General features: G+C 47.9%; 1 protein-coding gene across 5 annotated transcripts; it reads right to left on the bottom strand.

Annotated features, from left to right (window-relative positions):
• Positions 1-2,367: 2,367 nt before the first annotated feature.
• Positions 2,368-25,094, bottom strand: ZNF746 (zinc finger protein 746). 5 transcript variants are annotated; one of them, XM_045565084.1, is made up of 7 exons: positions 24,827-25,094; positions 21,669-21,968; positions 21,454-21,580; positions 20,357-20,470; positions 5,215-5,406; positions 4,557-4,682; positions 2,368-3,659 (listed from the first exon to the last, which is right to left on the bottom strand). In XM_045565084.1, the coding sequence occupies exons 1-7, from the start codon at positions 24,848-24,850 to the stop codon at positions 2,587-2,589; spliced, it is 1,956 nt and encodes a 651-aa protein (XP_045421040.1). In that variant the 5' UTR covers positions 24,851-25,094; the 3' UTR covers positions 2,368-2,586. The 5 variants fall into 5 exon arrangements, with proteins under 5 accessions (XP_045421040.1, XP_045421043.1, XP_045421041.1 ...); XM_045565087.1 differs by having other exon boundaries at positions 21,454-21,535; positions 24,827-25,059; XM_045565085.1 differs by having other exon boundaries at positions 2,368-3,656; positions 24,827-24,982.
• Between the last annotated feature and the right edge of the window lie 862 nt (positions 25,095-25,956).

The following is a 25,956-nucleotide window of genomic DNA, read 5'->3' as shown; positions in this document are numbered from 1 at the left end:
GTGAGTGGCACTGAGGCCAGAGACCAAGGCATTCTCCATTTAGGGGACCATGGTCGGGGGTTCTGGCCATGACATTCAAGATTTGTGTGCAGATTGTGTAGGTGAGAGGGAGGTGAGGGTGCAAGAGAACACGGGAAGGGGTGGGGTACGAGGTGTCCTGAGCTGGCCAACGCCAGAGGCTGCCCTGCTTGGCTTCCAAGCTGGAGACACGTCCCCCGGGGAAGGTGGGTAAGAAGTCAGCACAGAGGTCAGGGCCAGGGAGAAGGAGTGTGGTGTCATGCCCTCGCAGGGGGAGATCTACACCCGGCCCTTCTCCATGTCCCACTCCCATGGCCTCCATGGCAAAAATTAAGGTGCATTATACGTTTTCATTTTCCTAAAAAGATTATGACCAAAATGAGAAAGACTGAACACATGAGATAAAATATTAACATTTTTTGACTCTGGCTGATGGGAACGTGGGTGTTAGCCCGGCTTAACCACCATCAGACGGACTTTGCTCCGAGACCTGGATCACAACCACAGGCATCACCCATCCTCTCTTCACCTCCTGCCCAGCCAAGAAAAGATGCAAGGAGAGAACATCCAACATCCATTCTTCTTTGATATTCTGCAAATCTCCCAGATCTTCCTATCTTCATATATATCATTTCAAATAATATAAAACCATGACATAAACCATGTTTACATTCTGTTGCAAAGTGATGTGATGTGTGTGTTGCAAAGTGATCTGTTTTGCTTCTCCCTCCAAAAGTCAGTTTATCTCCACAAAGTCAAACTTCTCTGGAATCTTCCATTCCTACCTCTCCAGGATGGTCACCGCTGCAGGTGCAGGAGGGAGTTGAGGGAGCCGACCAGACAGTCCTGTGGCAGATGTGTTCACAAGCATCAGCCGCAAAGACGCAGGTCTAAGAATGGGACCCACCAAACCGCTTGGTGCTGGTTAGGTTTTATTTTAACAGGATGTTTTCTGTTTATTTGTTTTTCAAAATATCAGTTATATCAATATTAGAAGTGTAAACAGGTACAAAATATACAGTACATAGAAACAATTTTCTTAACTAGTCTATTGCCTACGAGAAGTATGCATGAGGGAGCTGAATGAACAGCAGCCACGGCCTCCCCCTCCGCAGGGGAGACAAGCTGCCCATTTTGGGCAAGAGGACCGTGGCTGCTTCAACAAAACAGGAATGGATATTTGTGTGGTTGGGACAGCACTGTGGCAGAATCAAGACATCTGGGCCCACCTTTAAGATATTAGACGCAACGATGAACAGGCCGCTGTCCGTCATCCAGCCTCTGGGGCTGTGCTTTCTGGAATGCCTAGCGGATGACCCAGCGCGCACACCCAGGAGGCTGGTGCGCAGCAGAAGCAGCTGCTAAAAGCACAGGTTCCTCCGAGGCCTGATGATTTGACTTAGGTCGCTGTGGGCCAAATCTTTCGGAGGGCAAAAACGGAAACCTTTTCTCCCCCAAACTGATGTTCCAGGAGAATGAGCTGTGTCTCACCTGGGCTCCTCCCGAACCTCTTGGCAGGCCACTGTGTACCCGCAGTGAGAAGCTGAGATGTATCCCCTTGGAGCGGTTTATCTCCTCATCTCTCAAAAGAAATCCCTGTCCTGCTGCTTCGCAAAGTCACAGTAATGATCACATGAGATGCGATGTGGAAGTGTTTTGAAAGCAAGAAAACACTATGCAGAGGGAACAGGAAACAGAGGCATCTTGTGGGAGTGGGAAGCAGCCCCCGGGCGGGGTGGGCAGGCTGGGCTTCGCTCCGGCTCTGCAGGTAACTAGATGTTTGAGGGTTCAACTCCCTGAGCCTCGGTTTCTTCACCTCTCCAGACCTAGCGCTATGGTTTCTGACAACGCTCCCTCATGAGGCCCAGGAGTCACACAGCAGGGGACACTGCCAAGTTCCCTTTGGAGACATACTTCAGGTGGCCCGAAATAGGGAAAAATTGGGGCCAGCACTTTTGGGGGGCCTTTTCAGATGGAGGCAAGCTGGGGAATGTCACTGCTGCTTCCGGACGGTCTTTCCTGCTGCACTGAGCTGGGCTCCCGGGCACTGGGTGGCCTCACTGCCCAGGGCTTGGCGCTCCAGGCCCAGATCAGCCTGCTTCTACAGCGCGGGGTCTCGCCTCCCAGGGGACTGAGTGGTCGGCAGGACCCCAGCCCCGGGAGTCAGTGGGGCCAGGGGCGCCCCAGCAGGCCAACCTTCCAACACACTCACGATCAGACTCGGTGAGACACGGCAACAGAAACGCACGCCCTGAAAACTAAAAGTGCGCTACAAAATTTAAACTGGCACTACTACTACTTTCCAGCTTTTTCCTCAAGAAAGAAAAAAAAAACAGGTTTGCAATTAAATTACTTAAAATTCTACGGTGCTTGTATTTCACAATCAGAGAATTCTACTTTGTTTGGAGGTGGAAGCTGCATTGTTTGATAGTTTCTCTTTTTCCAGTGATCAGTTCAGCAACTTGGAAATTTGGTTCCCCAGTCTCCGTTTCCGCCTGGGAGCTCCCGAGGCCACCCTGCTGTCTGCAAACGGGGCTTTTTACACGTGTGGCTGCGGGGCTACGGCGCTCACAGGTCCCCGCCATCAGTGGGTCCCAGCACACTGAGACCACAAGTCCAGTCGGTCACGAGGTCTGTGGAGGCCAAGGGTCCTTTGGAGGCCGGGCTCTTGAACGGGTCCGGGGGCCCGGCAGGCAGCGGCGGCAGCGGCTGGCCGCGGGCCGGCGCCTTGGCCCCCGCCGCGTGGTTGCGCTGGTGCTTGCGGAGGTGGTCCTTGCGGATGAAGCTCTTGCCGCACACGGTGCAGGTGAAGGGCCGCACGCCCGTGTGCGTTCGGTAGTGGTCGATGAGCTTGGAGCGCTCGGTGAAGCGCTTCTCGCACTCGGTGCAGGGGAAGGGCCGCTCCCCCGTGTGCAGCATGCGGTGGCGGATGAGGTGCGCGGGGCGTGTGAAGCAGCGGCCGCACTCCCCGCACCGCAGGGCGCTGCTGTCCCGCGCGCTGCCACCCGCTGTCCCTGTCCCTGTCCCGGGGCCCGCGCCATCTGGCAGCCCGCAGCTGCGCTGGTGCGCGCTCAGGCTGACCTGCAGCTGGAAGCTCTTCCCGCACGTGGCGCAGGTGAAGGGCCGGCCCCCTGAGGGCGCTGCTGGGTGCTTCTTCAGCCCTGGCTTGTGGCCAAAGCCTTTGGTCCGGCCAGGGTATTTACAGGGATCGTTGAAGGGCCTCGCGGCCTGGCTGGGGTCCAGAACAGCCTCGCCGTTGTCTGGGGAGGAGTAGGGGAGCCCCTCAGGCCCAGTCCTTGGGTTCAGGCCCACTGGCGGTTTACACCGAAAATTCCAGCCCCACCGGACCCCGCCGAAGAGCCACTCCCCGGGAGGGGTCTCCTCCTGGGCCACGGCAGGGCTGAGCTCACCCATGTCCCTCTCAGGCCGGGCAGGCTCTCGCAGCCCCAGCACAGGGTCCTGGCTGGGGAAGGAACTGCCCTGGCTCTCCCAGGCGCCCTCCTGGACAGGACTAGGGAAAAACCGTGTGGCTTGGCCTGGTCCAAACAGGGTCCCATGAGCCTCTAGGTCAGTAGGATGCACGGGTGTGGCCACCACCTCCTCTTCCTGGACTTCTGTTTTTATCACAATTTTTACATCTGCTGAGAAAGGCAGAAAGACAGAGATCATTCTGTTTCTCATGTGCCCAGAGAGCTATGAATCTGATACTCTCATCTGGCCGCTCCGCAGCTGCTTAGGCCCCTTAACATCCCCCCCAACCCTGGGCCCCTGGCAGCTCAGCAGAGCATCCCCCTGCTGGTGTTCTGACACCTTCATCACAGGAAAAGCACCCATCACACCTGCTCCCCAAGTTCACTTTTACTTTGGCTGTTAAGGCCATGAATGTATCCTAGGAAGGGAATTCTGACCACTGGTGGCATTGTGATCAAGGTGCAAAGCCGGGGCTTGGGGTTAGCTGGACTGGGACTGCCCCGGCTCTGCCACACACCAGCTGTGGGATGTGCTATCTTGGCTTATTGATAGCAGGGATCTTAGCACAATTTTGGGGGGGCTAAAATGACAGAAATTACTTAAGGTAACAGATGACTGGCCTTCAAAACTAAGTGAACAGAAAACTAACAGATAAATGTGGTAGTTGTTCTGAATTTTGGCATTCAGACACCTGTCTCTGGAAGTACCAACATCTAAGAAGTGGTTCTGGTTCAGTTTTGTTTTCTTCCATGCTAGAGAGGCCATGGGTCCTTGAGTCTGGGGAGCAGGTATATCCTTCAAGACATCAGCGTAGCAGACTAGACTGGTTAACACTGTGTGAAAAAGGAACTGTCTGCAACAAGGACATCCTCAAGAAAGGCTGTTCCAACCTAAGACTTGCGAAGCAGATAAAGAACAGGATGGATGAGGAGCTGTAAGATCACAGACACTCTAGTGCCCGTTGGCTGGAAGGTCAGGGCAGTTTGCCAGTGAAAATGGGGCACCTGGGCTGAGGTATTCCCCAGGCAGGCACGGGCCTTTCCCGTCCCCTCTCTGCACCCCTGTACCTTCCGTGGAGGCTGCGGTGTTGAGCTTCAGGGTCCCGTCCGAGCATGCTGAGGAAGGATGGTGGGGAGGGAGATCCGCCTGCCAGGAGGTGGGCGGGATGGTGGTTGAGAAGTTGGAATGGACGCCTGCAAGGAGGAGAGAGTGGAGCTGGAGGGTTAGTGGAGGAAGTGGGGGCAAGGGGGCAGACGCAGAAGCAAACTGTGGGTGAGGGGAGCAGGCGAAACCCTGAGATCCCCATCAGGGACTTTTCTGAGTGATGATAAGGACTCAGCCTCTCTGAACCCAGTGTCTTTTGCCCCTTCTCTGAAGCACCGGGAAGCTCAGGCCTCACCAACTCATCTTGTGTAGCCTCTCCTGAATACGAGGCAACCAGTGGGACTTCAATGCCCACTGCCGGGGGCACAAAGAGCAGCCATGTGGTTGACAAAGGGGGCCACTGGCACCTGGGCCAGAGAAAAGCCCAGGAACAGCATCACTGACCTTGGGGCTGCAAGGTGTCCCTTGGCACAGCCCAAGCCTCAAGGTGGGGAAAACTTCTAAATTAGTCAGACCAGAAGTTTTGAGAGCCCACAGCACCCCATATCCTCCTGGAGCTCTCCCCATCTCTGCCCATAGGGAAAACTCGTTCCTGTGTCTGATCCCATCTCAGCCACTCACCAGAGGTAGTGTCCGTGGAGATGTCTCCTGCTCCGGAGTCCAGCTGGCTGAGGCCCCAGGGCTCTTCCCCAATATCTGGCTGCCCGGCTGCCCATGCCTCCACGCCCAGGGCCTGCTGCTCCTGGAGCTGGAGCTCACTCTCCTGCTTGATCTGCATTAAGAGGTCAGGGGCAGGGACCGGGGCTCCCGAGCCTAGGAAAGGGAGAGTGTGTGAGCACAGCATCATGGCCCCTCGCCCTAGGAAATGGACACAGGGGTCTCATAAGTTTCCAACAAACAGCAAAGGAGCCTGGTGGGAAGGGAAGGCAATAGCAAACAGGGCCTCTGCGCCCAGTGTGGGGTCACATGGCATTGGGTACATGGCAGGGTAGGAAAGGGTGATGGGGGAGGGGGGATAAACAAGGGCATTATCAGGGCTAGGCCACTGGTACGCAGGGAGACTGGGCTGCTCTGGGGATGTCCTGCCCTCACCTGAAACACAAAAATGCCACATAAAATTTAACCCCAAATCCCTCCAAAACCTTATTCTCCCACATGTATTTAAGTGAGTTCAAATGAAAGACTCCAGATATGAGAACTGAAGAGAAAGCACCAGTCCAGTTAAGAGTTATGGTGGAAGGCAAGTGGCCAAGAGAGTTGCTGGAATGGGATACAGGCCTTAGGGGCTGGGCTTTCATGTCTATGTGAGGCCGAGAGCGGGGCCGAGTGGCCTGCATGAAGCCAGGAGCCACAGGCCGTGTCCAGCCTGTGAGATCGGGAGTAGGAAAACCCCATCCACCCGAGGGAGCTATGGGGAAGCCACCTACTTGTCCAGGGCTATGTGTGAGAAAGTAACCCACAAAAAAATCAGAGTCACATCTCCACACAGAATTCAAACCACCCACAAGGGGCAGAGACCCTAAGCTGAGAAATTCACAGAAAAAGCAGCTGAGAGCCATGGCAACTCAGGAGGCCCCAACTCAGGCAAATGCAAATCTGCCCCAGAGGCGCACCCCCACAATACAGGCCACAAGGGGCTCCCTTACAAACTAAAACCAGAAAAAACCCTAAAACTTCCAAACCAGAATTGGAGCCAAATGGGCATGAGAGTCATGGCAGATTTCACTCTCAAGAACTACAGAAAAAAAGGACAGGCTGAATGACACAGTAACACAAGTATGTCTAAAATCATCAAAGAAATAAATGAAGGAACAGAATCTCTAAGGCAAGAACAGAAAATTATTTTTTAGAAGTCAGATTTGAGAAAGAACTAAATAGATATTCTGGAAATGACAAAAACAATTGTGGAAATGAAAAACTCAATGGACGGCTTAACAATAGACTGGACACAGCTGAAGAGAAGATCAGTGACTTGGAAAATGGATCTGGGGAAATAACCCAGAGTACAGCACTGAAAGATAAAGAAAGGAAAACTATGCAAAAGTTAAGAGACATGGAGGATAGAATGAAAAGTTCTAAGATGTGCTGGTAGAAGTCCTAGAAGGAGAGAATAGAGAAATGAGTAAATGGCAAGAGGTAAAGAAATAATGGCAGCGAATTTTTCCAAAACTGAAGACATTATGACCCCATAGTTTCAAGGAGCATATCAATTCTTATAGGAATTCTAAATAGGAAATAAAAATAAAAAAATAAACAAACCAACCTTGACAACATTCATGTGAGATGGAACAACAGCAAAGACAAAGAGAAAAATCTTAAAAGATACCAAAGAGAAAAGAATGACATTCAGACTGAAAGTAGATTTCCTTCAGCAGAAGATAATGGAATAACTTCAAAATGCTGAGAGCAAATATCTATCATCCCATTTTATGAGGCTAGTACAATTTTGATTACACAAACTAGAGTATATGAAAAATTTATAAAATAATCTCATTCATGAACAGATATGCAAAGATTCTAAATGAAAGAATTGCAAATCAAGCCCAGCAATGTATCTGCAAAAAAAGAAAGAGATAATATATTATGAACAAGTTGGGTTTATACTGAGAACTCAAGGATAACACTAGGAAATACGGTATTATAACTCACAAAGTTACCTGATTAATGGCAAAAACAATGTAATCATCTTAACAGATATAAAACCAGCATTCAACTCTTCTATTTCTGGCATACTGCTGGCTAGATGTGCAGAGAAACAGAGAAATTCCTCTCGGTGTGGAACATCTAAAAATGCTGAGTGTGAAGTATAGAAATAAAAAATATTTTAAGCATGGATGACCTGCAAATAAAGCAAGGAAAACAAACAGAGGCCAGAAACTGTAAGAAAGCCCACATCTACAGTGGAGGACATCTCCTGATCTCCTGATGCCTGGGTTTGAATGGACTGTGCACATTTAGGGCAGAAGAGTGTGAAAAGCCTGGCGTCAGGCAGGGTGGGAGGCAACCTTCCGCCCCCACCACACACACTTAAACCTGGGACCCCAAAGGGCAACACTCCCAGTGGACTACACTTACAATAAAAATCAAAGCCAAAACCTGCCCCACAGAAGCAGACTGCCTGTTCTGCCTGAGGGGGCAGAAGAACCTCCCCTGGAAGCTGACACCCACGGGCCAGCACTCGAAGGTGTCTGGTGCCAGCCCTCACAGCGCCACTGAGGCCCGAAAACCTCCAGGTAAAAGTAGTGGCCCTGGGTCTGCACTGGCACCAGATGACCAGCAGAGGCAAACACACACATTCTCAGGAGGAAAGCATTTTAAACACAGCTTTCAAATAATTAATGAGCTCACAATGACACGTCACCACCTGAGTAAGAAAACCAGCCATCTCAGACAAACTCAGTAGAAAGCATGGGCTGGTGAATGGACCTGCAGACTTTGGATACTGGAAATACCATATAGAGAATACAAACGTTAATATATTTAGAGAAATAAAAGGGAGGAATAAAAGTACGGGAAATGAGACTATCAAAACAGACCAATCAAATTTTGAAAAAGAATCACATGTAACTTTAGAATGTAGAGATAAAATAATTGATATTTAAAAATCCAATCTATAGGTTAAACAACAGAATGGAGATGATTGAATAGAGAATGGTACACTAACTAGAAGACAGATCAGAAATTATTCCAACCTCAGCAGCACAGAGATCGAGCTGAAAATATAAAGATATAAAGAGGGGCTCAAAGTTATAAAGGCTAACATGAAAAAGTTCCAGAATAAAAGGGCAGACAGAAAGGGGACAAGGCAATATTCAAACAGAGAATACTACCAATTTTCCCAAGTTGGTGAAACATATCAATGACTGAAGCAGGATAAAGAGAAAGAAATCCACACCTAGATACACTGTTGTAAATCTGCAGATCACCAAAGAAAGAGACCTAAAGCAGACAGAGAAAAAAGGCAGAGTATCCCCAATGATTAGGCGGGGCACAGTGGCTCACGCCTATAATCCTAGTACTCTGGGAGGCTGAGGCGGAGGACTGCTTGAGGTCAGGAGTTGGAGACCAGCCTAAGCAAGAATGAGACCCCGTCTCTACTAAAAAAATAGAAAAAATTAGCTGGGCATGGTGGTGCACTTCCCAGCTACTCAGGAGGCTGAGAGGCAGGAGGATTACCTGAGCCCAGAAGTTTGAGGTTGCAGTGAGCTATAATGACGCCACCTGGCACTCTAGCCAGGGCAACAGGGCGAGACCCTGTCTCAAAAAAAGAATAATAATTAAACTGATGGCTGACTCCTCAATAGCAACAGAAGCTAGAAAAAAACACTAAGAGAAAATAACAATCAAACTAGAATTATGTCTTTCCAGTAAAGTTGTTCCTCGGTATCCATGGGTAATTGGTTCTGGGACTCCCTGTGGATACCAAAGTCCACAATGCTCAAGTCCCTCATATAAATTAGTGTAGTATTTGCATATAATCTACGTATATTCTCCCATATACTTTAAATCATCCCTAGATTACTTATAATACCTAATGCAATGTAAAGTCTATTAATATGTAGATAGCATTGTTCAGGGAATAATTACAAGAAAAAAGTCTCTACATGTTTAGCACACACACTTTTTTCTCCTCAAATGTTTTCAATCAGCAGTTGGCTGAATCCATGAATAAGAAACCCACAGATAGAGAAGGTGCACTGTATAGGGATGGAATAAAGATATTTTAAGACACATATAAACTCATATACAAACACAAACTGAGAGCTCGTTACCATCAAACGCACAAAAAACAACTTCTAAAGGAAGAAAAAAAGTTTTAAAGTCTTCTCTAAAAAAATAGAAACAGGATGTATAACTTTCAAACTAATTAAAAATAACAATAGTTTGAAAAGGAAAAAAACCCAAATGAATAATTCCTGAAGGAGGGGTGGGGAAAAAATACAGAAAAGGCAGGACTAAAGATCAATACTACAATTTAAGATGGTAGGAAAGAACCCAAATAAATTAGGAACCATGATCAATAGTGCTGTCTAAGGGGATAAACAATGTGAATCACATATCTAAATTTTAAGTGTTCTAGTAGCTACTTTGAAAGAATAAGAACGGGTGAAATAAATTTTAACAGTATATTTTATTTAACCCAATATATCCAAAATGTTATTTCAACATATTATCAGTATAAGATGATTTATTATCACTTTTTATTCACGCATCTTTTGTACACAAATCGTTTTTTTTTGTACACAGTTTTTGAAATGTGGTATGTATTTTATCCTTACAGAACATTTCAAGTTCTCAGTAGCTTCATGTGGCTAGTGGCTACTGTTTTAGAAACTTAAAAGGTAAAGATTATCAGACTAAAAACAAACAAAAACCCCAGCCATGTGCTATTTACAAAGGACACACCTAAAACAGAAGGATGCAGAAAGCAACGTAAAAGAATGAATAATATACTAAGCCAGAATTAACAATGTTTAAAAAATGATGTAGCTGTGCCATGTCAGATAAAATAAACTTTACAAATAAAAAATAAAAAAGGATTACTATACACTAGTAAGCTGAGCAGGAAGATAAAATAATTCTAAATATTTAAGTTTATAATATAGCTTCAAAATAATAAATCAAAACTGGTAAAACTCCAGAGAGAAATGGATAAATTCACTTTCACAGTGGGAGATTTTGACATCTCTCTCTCTGTATTGACAATTCCGGCCAACTAAAGGCTGTAGAAAATTTGAACAACACTATTAACAAACCTGACCAAAGGTACAGAGGCAGAATCCAAATACAAGGAGAACATGTGCTTTTTAAGCTACACAGAACATTAAGGAAAAATGAACACTTTCTAAGTCATAACACAAATATCAGCAAATTTTAAAAGATTAATTTACATGCTGCGTTTTCTAACTATAACACAATTAGGTTAGAAATCAATAACTCTCCACATGGAATAAATTTTAAATACATGTATTTCTTTCTAAATAATCCAAGGGTCTAAGGCAAAATCACAATGAAAATGAAAAGATATTTGGAACCCATTGTTAATGAAAATATCTATCAAAATGTGTAGGCTACAATAACATCAACAACAAAACCCTTTAAAAAGCAGAAGGAAATAAATAATAAATGTAAGAATGTAATAAAAGAGCAAACAAAGAATTCAATGAGCCAAAAGTTGGTTCTTTGAAGTGACTATTAAACCAATTCATCTCTAGCAAGAGTAAGAACAGGAGACAGAACGATAACCAGTCTCAAGAATGAAAACGGGACACAATGATCAGTGCAGCAGAGACTAAAAAGATAAGGAAGATCTTATGAATGTTATTCCAAGTAATCTGAAAACCATAGGGAAACAGACAGATTCCTAGAAAAATTTCAACTTGCCAAGACTGACTAAAGAAGGAATAGAAAACCTGAATAGTCCTAGAACTAAAATAAATCAGTAGTCAAAATCTCCCCTACAAAGAAAACTTGAGGCCCAGGTGGCCCCCTAGTGTTTTCTACTAAACATTCAAAGAATAGATAATCCCAGCATTACACAAACTCTCTGAACAAATAAAAACAGAGGGCACACATCTATCTTGAATACTGAAACCAGACAAAGACAGTCTGAGAAAGGAAAATTGCAGGCCCATCATCTAACTCATGACAAAGACTCAGAAATCCTAAACAAAATAATTAGGATACAAAATCCAGCAATGTACATAAAGGATTATGACTAAATTAGAAAATAACAATTTTCATTAGAAATAAATTTTCATTAGAAAATAACAATTTACCATATTGGCAGGTTAAGGAGAAAAACCATATAATCACCTCAATAGATATCAAAAAATTGCATAAAATTAAACAGTCATGCCTACTAAAAACACCTAGGCAACCAGAAATATAGGAAACTTCTTTAGCATGATAAAGGGTATCTGTAAACAAAACCTTTAGCAAATATTATACTTAATGTGAAAAGTCAAAAAGCATTCTCTTTAAATTCATGAACCAATAGGATACCTGTTATCATCACTTCTATTTAAGGATTTTTCTGGGAGTTCTCAGCCAGCACAATAAAACAAGAGAAAAATAAGCCATAAAGATTTGAAAAAAAAAAAAACAACCAAAAAATTCTTATTACTTATAGATGATATGATTAACTTTTCAGAAAATCTGAGAATCATTAGAAAATTATTAGAAAAGTTATTAGCATTAGTGAGAATTTTAGCAAGATTCCTAGATAGAAATATCAATAAATGAAAGACAACTTCATTTTTATATCCTATTAGGATTTCGAGGGAGCCGATCAATTACCCTTTTTCTTCCCTGCCATGGATCTTAACAGAGAAATAAAACAAAAGAGGAAGGCAGGTGAGGCTAATTGATTTCTATTACTGATAATTTAGGAAGTAGCTTTTATCTGTGAGCAACACCCTAAAATCAGAACGTTACCCGCTGGACCAGGGCAGAAAGAGCAGACAGCAGACCCCACCTGCTCCCTGGAGGCAGCCAGCTGCCCGAGACTGTGCTGGTCCAGCTCTCGCTCCCAAACTCTCCAGTGAGGCAGGTGCCTTCCCTCAAGCAGCGGTGGGTGCACACAGGGCAGAGAGGGAGATTGGAAGGAGCTCCTGCCATAGGACGAAAAGCCTTCACAGGCTTCCTTGCCCCGTAGCCCCCAACATGTATCAGCAGCAAATAGAAAATCCAAGTTAGAAAAAGATACAACAGACAATCATGATTTACAAAAATACAAGGAACCCAGGATTATATTTTCAAAAATCTGCAAGATCTTTTTGGAAGAAAATTATAAAACTTCATTGAGACATTATAGACAAGCCTCATGGGGGGACTTACGGTATTCACAGATAATATGAGTTAATATAGTAAACATGCCCATTCTCTAGGAAATGTCTGACAGATTGAATGCGATTCCAACCATGACTTCCACGGGCTTTTTCATGGAACTTGCTAAGGCAATTCGAAAGTTTAACTGAAACACAAAGGGAAAGAAGAGCCGGGGTACTAGTGACAAAGAACCAGGGTCTCTACTTCGTATCACCACAAAAGTCCATTCCCAATGGATTAAGAACTTGAACTTGAAAGACGAAATTTAGAAACTATTAGTAGGAAATATGAGATGATATATTATGATTTTAAGGAAGGTAAAAATTTCTTAATTGTTTAAGACACAAAAAGGACAAATCATAAAGGAAAAGATTAGTAAATGCAAGTATGTTACAATGAAAAACACCTGTTCTTTAAAATATACCATAAATAGAGATGACAGCAATACACATAACTGACAAAAAGATTAATATTCATCATACTGGATTACAGTCTATGGTAAAAAAAAAAAGATGAATATTCAGAATATGTAAAGAATGGCTGACAAACCAATAAGGAAAAGAAAAACAACTTAAAAGAAAAATGAACATAAGCCATAAATAGGCATTTCACAGAAAAGGAAAGACATATGGCCCATAAATACAGAATATAGTGCTCAATCTCATTAATAGGAAAATGCAAGTTTTAAACCACAAATTTTAAACCACTTCACTCCCACCAGATGGGGAGAAATGAAAACGGCATTTCCAGGGCTGGTGATGAGGTGCGACAAGAACCCCCAGGCCCTCCCTGCTGGCGGGGAAGGGAACTGGTGTCCCCACCTGACATTACCTGGAAAGGCTGAATATGCCTCTTTCCTATGACCCAGCAGTTCCACTCCCAGGTCTACACCTAGAGGAACTTTTACACATGCATAAGAATTTCTACAATAGCACTGTTCCTAAAAACAAGAAAAATTAAAAACAACACAAATACCCACCAACAGAAGGCATAAATAGTGTTACAGTCATAAAATAGAAAACTACAAAGTGGTGGAAATCAGGAAAATGAATGAACTACAGCTACACTACTTCAATGTGGATGAGTTTCAAAAGCCATATCAAATGAGAAAAGCAGGTTTAAGAAGAATATATGCAGTATATTTCATTCATAAAAAGTTCAAAAACAGGTAAAATTAAACATTGTTATTTAGGAATGTATACATAGGGCATAAAAATGTAAAAAAATGCAAGGGACTGATTACCTCTGTTTCTGAGTTTTCTGTTCATCTGTGAAAGGAAGGAAGTGATGTGATCGGGGAGGGACAGGAGTCCTGGCAGGCTCAGGCTGTGATCTATCTCCTACGATGGGTATTGGAAGACGGGTGTTTACTGTCATTATCTAAACTTTGCATGAATTTTATCCTGTACGTATTTTGCTTATTGTCATGTATAATACACAGTAACAATGTTTTAAAAGAAACAAAATACAATACTAAAAAAGGAAAAAAAAAAAGACAGCATTCAATACAATACAACACTTGTTCACGATCAAAACTTTTGGCTAGCCAGAGTAGAAGGAAACGTCTTTAAATGGAGAGTGCTTCAAAAAGCCTGTGGCAAAAACTGTACTTAGGATGAAATTTTAGAAGTTTATCTTGTCCATAGACAAGGATGCCAACCATCACTGCTACTATTTGACATTGTCCTAGCCAACCTACTAAACAAGAAAAATAAAGCTATAATATAAAAATTTTAAAAGAGATAACTTTTGTGTTGTTTATAGAGAGTATAATGTATAGATTAAAAAACCCAAGAGAATCTAAAGAGACAAATCATTAGACCTAACAGGAGAGTAAAATTTTTCTTTCACTAAAGTCAACAGCATACCTGTAGCCCTGTAATGACTACTTAAAACATGTAATTAATTGTAAAAATCCCATTTACAATAAAAACAACTGTCAGGAGAAAACTGTAAAACCTTATCAGAGCACACAGAATTGCCTCAATAAACAAGTCTTCCCATAGATAGAAAGGCTCCATGTTGTGATGAGGGCAATTTTCCAGAAATTAAATTATAAAGTAAACGCAATTCCAATCAAACATCCAGCAGGATTTCCTTGAGAACATGATAAAGATTCTGAAATTCATGTGGAAGAACAAAGGTCCAAGAACATTGAAGAAAGTTTCTGAAGAACAAGCAGAGAAGGGTGGTCTACCAGATACCCAGGCTCATTATGAAGCTGAACGCGAGCGGTCCTGGCGCAGAAACCAGGGGACCAGTGGACGGGCGAGGAGCCCAGGGGCAGCCTCGCGCACACATGGAAACCCGGGCATGAGAGACTCCCGTTACAAACCGGCAAAGAAAAGACAAAATAGTCAGCAAATTTTGTTGAAAAATCAGACGTCCTTGCGGGGGAAATGTTAAACTCTCCCTTGTAACCTACACAGATATTAATTCTAGATGGATCAAAGGCAAATTTGATAAGCAAGACTTTAAGAGTTTTATAAGAAATATAGGAGAATATCTTTTTGACCTCAAGTGAGGTAGACAAGGATATCTTACTACAGAAAAAGCGCCAGATCATAAAGGAAAAGACTGCTAGGCTTGATTCTGCCAACGATGAAAATTTTTATCCAAGAACTACAAAGTTAAAAGAGCTGCCACAGACTGGGTGAAGATGTTTGTAATGCAAATAGACAAAGGATTAGTATCTAGAATATATACAGAAAAGTCCTGAATCAATAAGAAAATGAAAAACAACTTTATTAGAAAAACAGAAGACAACTCACAGGAGATGAAACCAAATAAGCATGAAAAGGATGCTCAACTTCACTAACAGTTGGGGAAATACAAATTAAAACAAGATGCCATCTCCATCAGGCTGCAAACATTTAATGATGGAAACTGGTATAAGATATAAGAAAACAGGAACTTCGTAACTGCTGGTAGTGGTGTCAACTGGTGTAGCCAAGGAGACAGCAATACGGAAACGACAGAGGTGAAGACCAGCCTATGACACAGTGAGGCCTCTGGGTCTATTCCCTGGGGAAACATCCCCTTCTGGGTACAGAGAGACATGTCCAAGAATGTTCACTGCAGTATCACTTATGATAGTAAAAAATTAGATATAGCTTAAGTGCAAATCAGTGGAGGAATGGGAATAAACTACAGTTGCTTAAGCATCTGTTAAAATACATGAACTTGAGCTGTATGTATCAACATGGATGAATCTGAAATACAGAATAATGAGTGATAAACATAATGACATCTATGTAATTTTTCAAAACACAAAAAACTGTATTATATATTGTTTACCGCTACATATGTGCACAGATGTTTTAAAACATGGATGGAAAGGATAAACACAAAATTCAGCACAAGTGGTTACCCCAGGGAAGAATGGGACCAGGAGACCTAAAAAGGGATTTAAATGGTATCAAAAATATACTATTTCACTCACACATGCTGCACATACATGGGTTTTAAATTATGAGCACGGCATACACTTAACAACAAATATTTATTGAATTCCTACTCTGTGCTAAGCAATATTCTAGGTGCCTGGAATGATCATATGAACAAAACAGATAAAAGTTTTTGTCCTTTTGAAATCTGCATTCTAGTGGGGAGGGGCCGGTGACTCTGTAAGTATGAAATACACGTGACAGACGATGCTGTCTGACATGGAACAAACCAGAGCAGGAGACAGAGCCTGGCAATCCTGGGTGGGGAAGGGCTGCCCTTACATAGAGTGACGGGGGAGTCCTGTTTAGGGAAAAGGCCTGCAGGAGGCACCATCAGGGACCTCTCTGAGGAGTGCTCGGCAGACGGCATCGCAAAGGCTCTGGGACAGGGCTGCGGGAACAGCACTGAGACGGTGTAGCCGCAGCAGAGAAAGGGAGAAACAGGAGGAGGCAAGCTGGTTGTGTGGATCATGGGGAGAGCCAGACTCGGGTCCTAAAGGGAGAACTCTGTTGGGTCCAGCAGACAGGGGAGCAGGGCGGGAGCAGAGGGACTGGCAATAATCTGAGCACACATGGACGGACTCTGGGCAGATCCGGGAGGGAGGGCTGGCTGGATTTCTGATGGGTGGATGTGGATGTGAAGGAGAGGGTGACAGAGCACTCCTGGGTTTGGGGTCTGCATCTGGAAGGATGGAGGGAGGTTGAGAGAATATGGGAGGAACAGGCTTTGAAGGGAAGAGGAGGAGCAGGCTTTGGGTGTGTTCAGCACGAGATATTTGTGGACAAGCAAACGGAGACGTTGGCCAGGCGGCTGGGGGTGTGGAATTGGGGTAGAGGCCCAGGCTGGAGGAGCACTTCCCTAGATGGTTAAGTACAGCCCTATGACCCCATGGGATGGTGAGAGTCAGGCACCCAGGAAGGGGAAGGTGTGAGCTGAGGGACTCCAATTCTGAGAAGCCTCCAAGACCAACAGGAACCAGCAAAGAAAGAGTGGTGGAGTGGGGAGGAGGAAAACCAGGAGGGTCAAAAGATGTGACTCAGCTGTGCACAGTGGCTCATGCCTGTAATGCCAGCACTTTGGGAGGCTGAGACAGGAGGATCACTTAAGGCCAAGAGTTCAAGACCAGCCTGAGCAACATAGCGAGACCCCTGTCCCTACAAAAAAAAAAAAATTAAAAATATTAGCCAGGTATGGTGGCCCATTCCTGTGGTTCCAGCTACTCGGGAGGCTAAGGTAGGATCCCTTGAGCCCAGGGGTTCGAGGTTGCAATAAGCTACGATCACACCACTGCACTCCAGCCGCAGCAACAGAGAGAGAATCCATCTCTTAAAAAAAAAAAAAGTGGCCAGGCGCGGTAGCTCACGCCTGTAATCCTAGCCCTCTGGGAGGCAGAGGCAGGTGGATCGCTCGAGGTCAGGAGTTCGAGACCAGCCTGAGCGAGACCCCGTCTCTACTAAAAATAGAAATAAATTATCTGGACAACTAAATATATAGAAAAAATTAGCCGGGCATGGTGGCTCATGCCTGTAGTCCCAGCTACTCGGGAGGCTGAGGCAGTAGGATCGCTTAAGCCCAGGAGTTTGAGGTTGCTGTGAGCTAGGCTGACGCCACGGCACTCACTCTAGCCCGGGCAACAAAGCAAGACTCTGTCTCAAAAAAAAAAAAAAAAGTAACTCTAGGAGGAGAGAGTGATCAGTGGCAAATGCTACAAATAGGCCAAGAAAGAAAACAGACCTTCTAGCACCACACGGTCACTGGTGACAGAGATAGGAAGGGGTTTGCTAGAAGGGGTTTGAGAGAGAGTGGGAAGGGAGGAGAGAGTGGGAAGGGAGGGGTGGGATCCGCCAGAGGAGAGCAGAGGAGCAGGGCAGTAGCTGGAGGGGGATGGGGTTGAGGCAAGATTGTTGGGGTTGTCCTTGAGAAGGCGGCACGGGTGGGATCTAGTGCCAGGTGGAAGGTGCCTTTGACTGGAGGATGGACAGTTCAGCAGTCACGGGAGCCAGTGCAGAGAAGAGGGGCCCAGGTGCAGGCAGATGGGGCAGAGAGGGCTGTGAGTATGGTGTGCTTCTTTTTAATTGAAAAATAGTTTTAAAAAAATACAAAAACCATTCTCAGCTTGTGGGCCACACAGAAAGAGATGGGCTAGGTTTGGCCCTTGGGACATAGTTTGCCGACCCCTGGGCTAGGGAGGTGGCTGAGGAGCTGCAGTGACTGCAGGGCAGAGAGTCCACCAAAGCCACTGGTCGTGAACATCAGGAGACCAGAGGGTTGTGGGGTTTTCTCCAGCCACACGGCTGCTCAGGTGCAGGCACAGAACAGGCAGACAGATTTCACCAGGAGGGACAGCAGCAGTCAGGAGTGGTGTGCTGGAAGTGGAGAGGGTGGACGGGGTGTCATCCAGTCACAGGGACCGCCGTGGGGGCGGGTGGAGGGGGCAAAGGACCGTGTGTGTGGAAGTGGCCATCACCAAGAGCGAGGGCAGGAAGGGATGCGGGAGGGAAGGTGCCCAGAGGTCTGCAGAAGGCAGCAGAAAGAGGGCTGAGATCCACAGGTGGATTCCCAGAGAGGAGGGAGTGAGAACAGCACAGCGGCGATAACAAGAAGCAAGGACACCCGCCTTGCAGGCCTGGTGGCTTGGGGGACATGGGGAAGAGGACAACAGCATGCAGGGGGCTCAGGGCAGGGCTCAGCCTGAGCAGGAAGGGGAAGGAACACCCAGGACCTAGCGGGCCTGGCTGGGCGCTGAGTCCTGCCAAGCTCAGCGGAGGGCTTTGCAGGAGGTGAGAAGGGGAGCTGAGGTCTGACGAGGGCACGGACCAAGCAAAATGGGGATGAGGGACGAGCTGGGAGTCATCCCTCTCTTGGATCAGAGAGGACAAGGACAAAGGTCACTCAGGATTCCTGCTGACGGGCTCAAGGTGGACGGCGTGTTTCTGAGTCCTGGGGGGTCTCACCGGCAGCTGGCATATTTCTGAGCTCTTCTGCGCTCTCGTTAGTGATGGTGTAGAAGCCAGGGAAGCTTCCACACACGTTATAAACACAACAAAACCCACCCACTGTGGATCTCCTGTCACTAAGAGGCTGGAAGCCGCCTTTCCATCCAGACAGCATCTGCTCTCAGTCACCTTTCTATCCTCCAGCTTTCAGCACTGGCCTCGGCCCCCAGATTCTCAAAATACATTTGCTGAACTAAACTGGCAAATGCATTAATGAATGCGGCCCTGTGGTCAGCTCTGCACATGCTTCTGCCCTTGTAAAGCGAAAAATCTCATTGAGATGAAACACACATGGAGGACACATTTAATCCAACACGAGTTACACACAGGAAGACTTCTGAGCAGCTAGGTGTCGGACGAAAGGGAAACCTGAGGCAGGCTAGACAGTCAAGGGAGGTCTTTTGCAGGAATCAGGGGTCGGGCCTGGCAGAGAACGGAGTCTCCCTGGTCAAACGACCCAGCAAGGTCTTCATTTCATGAATTTGGTTTTTCTCACACATCCACCTGTCCTTAACTTTCAAAGGTACTGACCGGCTCCAGGAAAACTTGAGACACTGGTATCTGGTATCCAGATTCACCTTAAATAAATTTGTGGTTCTAATCCTATTGGACCATCTGGCTAACCAATGGGTTTATGTTCTGCAACTACTCATAGATTTAAATGAAATTTGGTTCTTGGATGGAGGCAAGCCTGACTCTTTGCAAATCTATCAATTAATTTTGCTTTCAATATGCAGTATTCCCTTGAACAACTTTCAATATACAGTTGACCTTGAACATGGCTTTGAACTGTGCAGGCCACTTATACATGGATTTTTTTCCACCTCTGCCACCCGAGACAGCAAGACCAACTCCTCCTCTTCTTTCTGTTACTCAGCCTGCTCAATGTGAAGATGATAAGGATGGAGACCTTTACTATGAGCCACTTCCACTTAATAAATAGTAAACACGTTTTCTCTTCCTTATGATTTTCTTAATGACATTTTTCTTCTCTCTAGTTTACTTTATTGTAAGAATATAGTACATAACACATAGAACATACAAACAAAATATGTGTTAATAGACTATGTTATTGGTAAGGCTTCTTGTCAACAGCAGGCTATTAGGAGTTAAATTTTGGGGGAGTCAAAAGTTATATGTGGATTTTCGCCTGCATAGGGGGCCGGTGCCCCAACCCCATCCTGTTCAAGAGTCAACAGTTCTCCTCCCTGCCCTCTCAGCATCCTCCTCCCTCTGCCCCTAATTCTGTGCCGCTGGTTCTCTCTTTCCTAAAAGACTGGGTTTGCTGCCTCTTTCCCTCTGTCAGTTTCTAGAGTATTAGCTGAATAGGTTAGAGGTTATAACTCAACTATAAAACACTTAGATTTAAGACATTTAAGGTTGATGTTTCTCCTTGGCTCTCTCTGGAAAGATCACACCCTCCCTGGCCCTTACTTCTCTGTTTCCAACTGATCACCTGCCGGCTCCCTGGCCTTCTCCCAGCCCCTCACCTGGACTTGGGTCCACAGGAACATCTGGGATCTTGGGGCCAGTGCGACGCCAGCTGCACGGCTCCTTCCCTTGTTCAATCTGGGAGAGGACCTCGGGCTTGGAGATGGCATAGTCTGAGGAAGGACAGAAAGGTTAGCTTTAGTCATGTCCAGTCAGGCTGGGAACAGTCAGCCTGGAAAACCAAGAATGGTCTAGAAACTAGATTTCTCAACTGACATAGAGCAGTGGCTCCCAACCATAGGCAATTTTGCTCCCCAGGGAACATCTGGCAAACTCTGGAGACAATTTTGACTGTCGTGACCAGGGCTGGGGGAAAGGTGCTACTGGCACCTGGTGGGTGGAGGCCAGGGATGCTGCTGAACACCCTACAACGCACAGGACAGCCCCCACCGCAGTCTTCTGGTCCAAAATGTCCGGGGTGCCAGGGTTAAGAAACTTTGGTATAGAGGTACATAGTAAGAATCAGGACAGTTCTTAACATCAGTCTGCACCTGCTCCCATCCTCAGCCTTATTACCCGCAGCTCTGGGGTCACAGAGAAACCATCAGGAAGAGGAAACCAGCCCAGGAGGAATTAGAGTCCAGACCTTTCCTGGGAAGTATAAATGAGGAGAGCAGCAGTAGCCCCAGGGTCTGGGGCAAGCAAAGCTTTAGGGCACGAAGAAATGGTTTGCTACGGTTTGCTACAAGAAGCATGGTCTGCCGTGTTCTCTACTGACCCCGAGGCATGTCACTATGAAGGCCACACATCTCTGCAAGAGAAGGCTAAAAGAAAAAGTCTTTCTTAAATGTGGGGTTGATTATTTACTAGGCACAGGAGCAGTAGGAGCCTTCTCCGCTCCAAGTCTCAGCAAGAACAGAAAGCTCCACACTCCAGGCCTGGTTAGGAGAGGGGCATTCCGTGACCCGCAACCTCCAGGGAGAAGGGAGCTCCGGACTCCACTGCCCAGGGCTCATCTTTCGCAGGAGGTGGTAACTCCTTGCAAGATCAATGTTTCTAGTGATTTGTATATAGCTGACACAAAAACAACTACGAGAAGAGATTGAGGGCTTAAAAAAAAGTCCCACTTAACAGAGAAATGAGTGCCAGGCCTTACCCAGGGAGACCAGCGTCTCGTAGTTGCCCCTCATCACGTGCTTGTAGAGCTCCTTCTGCCAGTCCTCCAGCTTGCCCCACTCCTGCTCGGAGAAATACACGGCCACATCATCAAAGGTCACGGGCACCTGGAACCACAAGTGTGGCACACACTCACCCACACGCTCACAGGTACAGCCCCTTGGACTCCCCCAGCCCAGGGTGCCCGGGGGCTACCTTGGGGACCTCCCCCTTGCTTCCTGGGGGCAGCCGCAGGATCCAGAAGTTTCTGTTGCGCAGCAGGTTCTCCACGTTCTCCAGCCGCCTCTGCAGCAGCCCGTACTCCTGCAGTAGGGTCCCCAGCACGGCCCACTTGCCCTCCAGCTGGTTCCCGAACTCCACGGCCGTCTTCTCGCAGTCGGCCAGCTTCTTCTCAGCCATCCCAGTTCGACCTTCTAGAGAAAGCAAGCGGGCAGCCTGCGATTCAATCTTCCTCTCCATGGCCTGAATCGTAGCTGCCATTGTCCACGGAGAAATCTTTCAGAAATAAGAAAGAGAAGCCCACATCATTCATTCTACCCAGTGTGTTCCTTTGAGCCTATCTCTCCTAGGCATGGGGGAGCTGGGCTGGGAGTGGGGAGCCCCTATATGTGGAAAGTGGGGCTATCGTGTACCACATGCCAGATCTCAACTTGGCAATCACCTCCTTAGGGCGTCTTAGGTCTGGCCTACGTCCTCCAGGCCTCTGCAGCGCACAGTGCAGACCCCTACCCTGGTGCTGATCACTCTACACAGTAATTTCCCACAGGCCCTCACACTGAGGGCTCCCTGAAGGCCGTACTGCATCTCGTCACAGCACAGCGCTTGACACATGGCAGGCGCTCAGTGCAGTTTGGCCACATGGCAGTGACTTGGCATTGCTGGGGCGTTTTAGTGGAGAAATGGCAAACTGCAGATTTCCTAGAGCCCAGCCTGCACCTCCCGTCATGATTACACAGGAACTGTCTACTGGTGATGACCTAGCAAAAAAAACAGCTGGTTCACTGAAACTGCACAAACAAGAGTATTGCTCAATTTCTTTCTTTTTTTTCTTTATAAAGCATCTCATGCCCCCTTTTAATAAGCATAAAAATGTAATGGCCAATTCCCCTTACCCCAGGACAATCTGATTTTATCCCTTCCCCAACTGCCCCTCCCCCACAAGCTAAAATCACCATTACTGCAAATCTCCAAGAGCCAAGAGTTAGATTTTTTGACACTGCCTAAACCTGCTAACATTCTGGCTTTTTCCTTCCCAATTCCCCGCCTTCCCAAGGTAAAAGTGATAGTCTTAGGTATTTTTGTAGCCTAGGATCAGTGACATACCCTATAGTCTGGTGAGGCAGACACACATATGCCACAAAGCTGCACTTTTATGCATGCGGCAACAATCTCAAGCGGTGCTCCCCTGTCACTGGAAACATTCAGTGTCTCGAATGACCAGCAGTTAGGGACAATGAAGAAAGGGCATGTTTTACTTTGGGTGGGGAGCTGGGCTATTCAACCCCATCTACGGGGACCCCAGGGGCAGGGAAGAGGTCCTGAGACTGGCGCCTTCCACAGTCAGGGACTTAAATTCTGGAAAATCATTCCCAAACAGAAGGTTGGTGACTATCTGCAAAGTAAGGAAGTGGCCACTAGGAACCAGTATGGACTCATTTAGAGAAAGTCACCGAGAACTAGAATATGGAAGGACACCTCAGAAAGTGGAGACAAACAGAATTTGAGCAGAGGCAGAAAAAAACCTGTCCAGGATAGTGCTTAAGAGGTTCTCTGCTTGTCTGGCGGGAAGCCGGACCTGAAGAAGGAAGGACTGCTGGGTCTCAAAGGACGGGAAGTTCTGGATGGGCAGAGCCCTGCCTGGAGGAGAAGAACTAGATGTGGGCATGAGGCTTGCTCTCCAGCAGGCTCAGCCACGGGCTCTGCAAGGCCACTGTTGCTTCCCTCACCTCTCCGATCTCTCACATCGGTCCCTGTCACATGGTTTAGATTCCAAGAGTTTACTCCAGAAGGTTCCTTTCATATCAACACCCAGCTCCCCAGCCACTGAAACCCTCCTCACCCTCCAAGTGCATTATTACAGTCTTTGTGGTGCATGAAAAGGGCATCTGCACAAATTCCCACTTTATTAAGAAAATATTACTCCTCAATATTTGAACAACAGGCCACAGTTTTTGTACCATTTTGATGGGGCCAGGAAGCCCTATGCAAGGCCTCAACATTACTTGGTGGGAGGTAACAGCTGTGCTCTGCTCAGTCAAGCCCAGCTCCTTACCAACTAGTGGCTAGATAACACCTGGGGCTAGATAACCCCCAAACTCTCTGCTTGAGAACAGTTGATGGGCGGCCCACCCACGAAGTCCAGGCACCAAACTCCTTCCAACTCTCTCTGCAGCTCCTACTAAAACCATCTTTCCCAGGCTAATGGACTCCTTTTTATTCCTGAACACGCCCGTCTCTCTCTGCCTTTGCCCAAGTACTTCTCCCTCCTCGAGAAGTTCCCCTGGCCTAGCTCGGGCCTGATGAAATCCTAGCCTACTGTAAAAGCTCGCTCAAACCACAGAAGCAGAGTATCAGGCCCGAAGGGGTGGGCAGGGGTCCCCTGCACGCCCACAGTATGCTCCCACCGCCAGGCCAGCGCTAGCCTTTCTGTTCTGCAAGATTACTACCCGTGTACCTGTCTGCTGGGTCCTGGAACACAGAGCGACTGTCTTCTTACACTTTCCAGCTGTGTGATTCTGGGCAAGTTAACTTCTCTAGGCCCCAGGGTTTTCTTTTGTATGACAGATAATAATGGTACCTACCCCACAGGTTTGTTGCAGGGACAAAGTAATGCCTGGATGGGCTTGGTGCAGTGCCTGGCTCTACACACGGGAGCAAGTCCCTTCCGCGCCGGCCCAAGCGAGCTGGGCACGCAGTGGGCGCTCAGTGTATGCGGAATCGAAGCCGGACACCTCCCAGGTGCCACCAGGCCGCTGGGGGGAGCTGGGGGGGGAGGGAACGCACGGGCCGAGCGCTAGGCAGAGAAAGGACCACGGGTGGGGGGCGCGGAGATGAAGGGACAGCCGCTGGGGCGGGGGCAGGAAGCCCCGCAGGGCAGCAGGAACTTGGTGTGTGGCGGCCCTCAGCGCGGGGACAACCGTTCCGCCGCTGCTCAGGCTCGGCCCGGAGTGGGGGGCCCGGCGGGCGGGCGCCGTAGGCCCGGGCGGACCCGCGCTCCCCTCTCCGGAGCCCCAGGCCCGGAGGTCCGGCCCGGACCCCGGAACCCCTCCCCGGGGCCTGCGGCGCCGTGTGCTGGGCCCAGGCCGCCCGGGGCCCCGAGGCCGCGCGTCCGTGCGCACCCCGGCCGCCCTTACCGGAGCCGCGGCCGCCTCGGCCATGGCCCTGCGCTGTCCGGCCCGGCCCGGAGGAAGTCGCCGCCGCCGCCGCCTCCGCCGCGCGCGGCCCCTCGCAGGCCCGGCCGCTCGGTGCTCTCCGCAGGCGGCGCCGGCCCGGCCCTGCCTTCCCCGCCGCGCTCCTCGGTGGCCGGCCTGCCGCCGCTCCGCCCGCAGACGCGCCGCCGCCGTCAGCGCCCGGCCGGTCCACACTGCATCCTGGGAGCCGGCGCCGCGGCCCGGCCGACGAAGGCCCGTGAGGCTTCCTGGAGGCAGCGCGGCCGCACAGCCCCACCTGCAGTCCGAGAGGCGAACGGCAGGCGCGGCGCCCGCCCGCCCGCGGCCCCACCCCGCCCCGCCCCGCCCGCGGCGGCCCGACGGCCGGGCCCACGCACCGGCCCGCAGACCCGACGGCCGGGCGCGCGGCCGCAGTCCGGCCCGAGGGACCCGGGGGCCCGCCTGGCCTGGCCGGGGGCGAGCTTGGGGACGCGCCCCCGCCCTGCCGCACGAGCTTGTGAGCAAGGGCCTCGCTGGGCACTGTGCTGCCCCGGGTGACCTCAGCCACCGCCGCCCGCTCGCCCCTCGAGGCCCAGCGCCCCCAGCTCGGTCACTTCTCCCGCGTTAGGCCCGTGGCCAGAGATTTGGGTTATATTTTGGGGGCAGCTGTAACTCACGTATCTGGTTTTAAATGGAATACGTACTTCCAACAATAGGAATACAGTTCGCTAAGTCCCAGTAGGCAGCCACTTAGCATCTTCTATGATGAGTTTATTACTTACAGTAAATCTTTTCTAATGGGATGAACAACAGAACACAATACCAGCATTTAAAATTATTTTAGTGAACTTGGTAGGGAAAGATGCTCATGATATTTTATTTTATTTATTTATTTATTTTTGAGACAGAGTCTCACTTTGTTGCCCGGGCTAGAGTGAGTGCCATGGCGTCAGCCTAGCTCACAGCAACCTCAAACTCCTGGGCTTAAGCGATCCTTCTGCCTCAGCCTCCCGAGTAGCTGGGACTACAGGCATGTGCCAGCATACCTGGCTAATTTTTTGTATATATATTTTTAGCTGTCCATATAATTTCTTTCTCTTTTTAGTAGAGACGGG

The sequence above is a fragment of the Lemur catta genome, chromosome 11 (assembly GCF_020740605.2).
Source record: "Lemur catta isolate mLemCat1 chromosome 11, mLemCat1.pri, whole genome shotgun sequence".
Lineage (NCBI taxonomy): Eukaryota > Metazoa > Chordata > Mammalia > Primates > Lemuridae > Lemur > Lemur catta.
The sequence above is the reverse complement of the archived record's forward strand: the minus strand, read 5'-3'. Positions and strand labels throughout refer to the sequence as shown.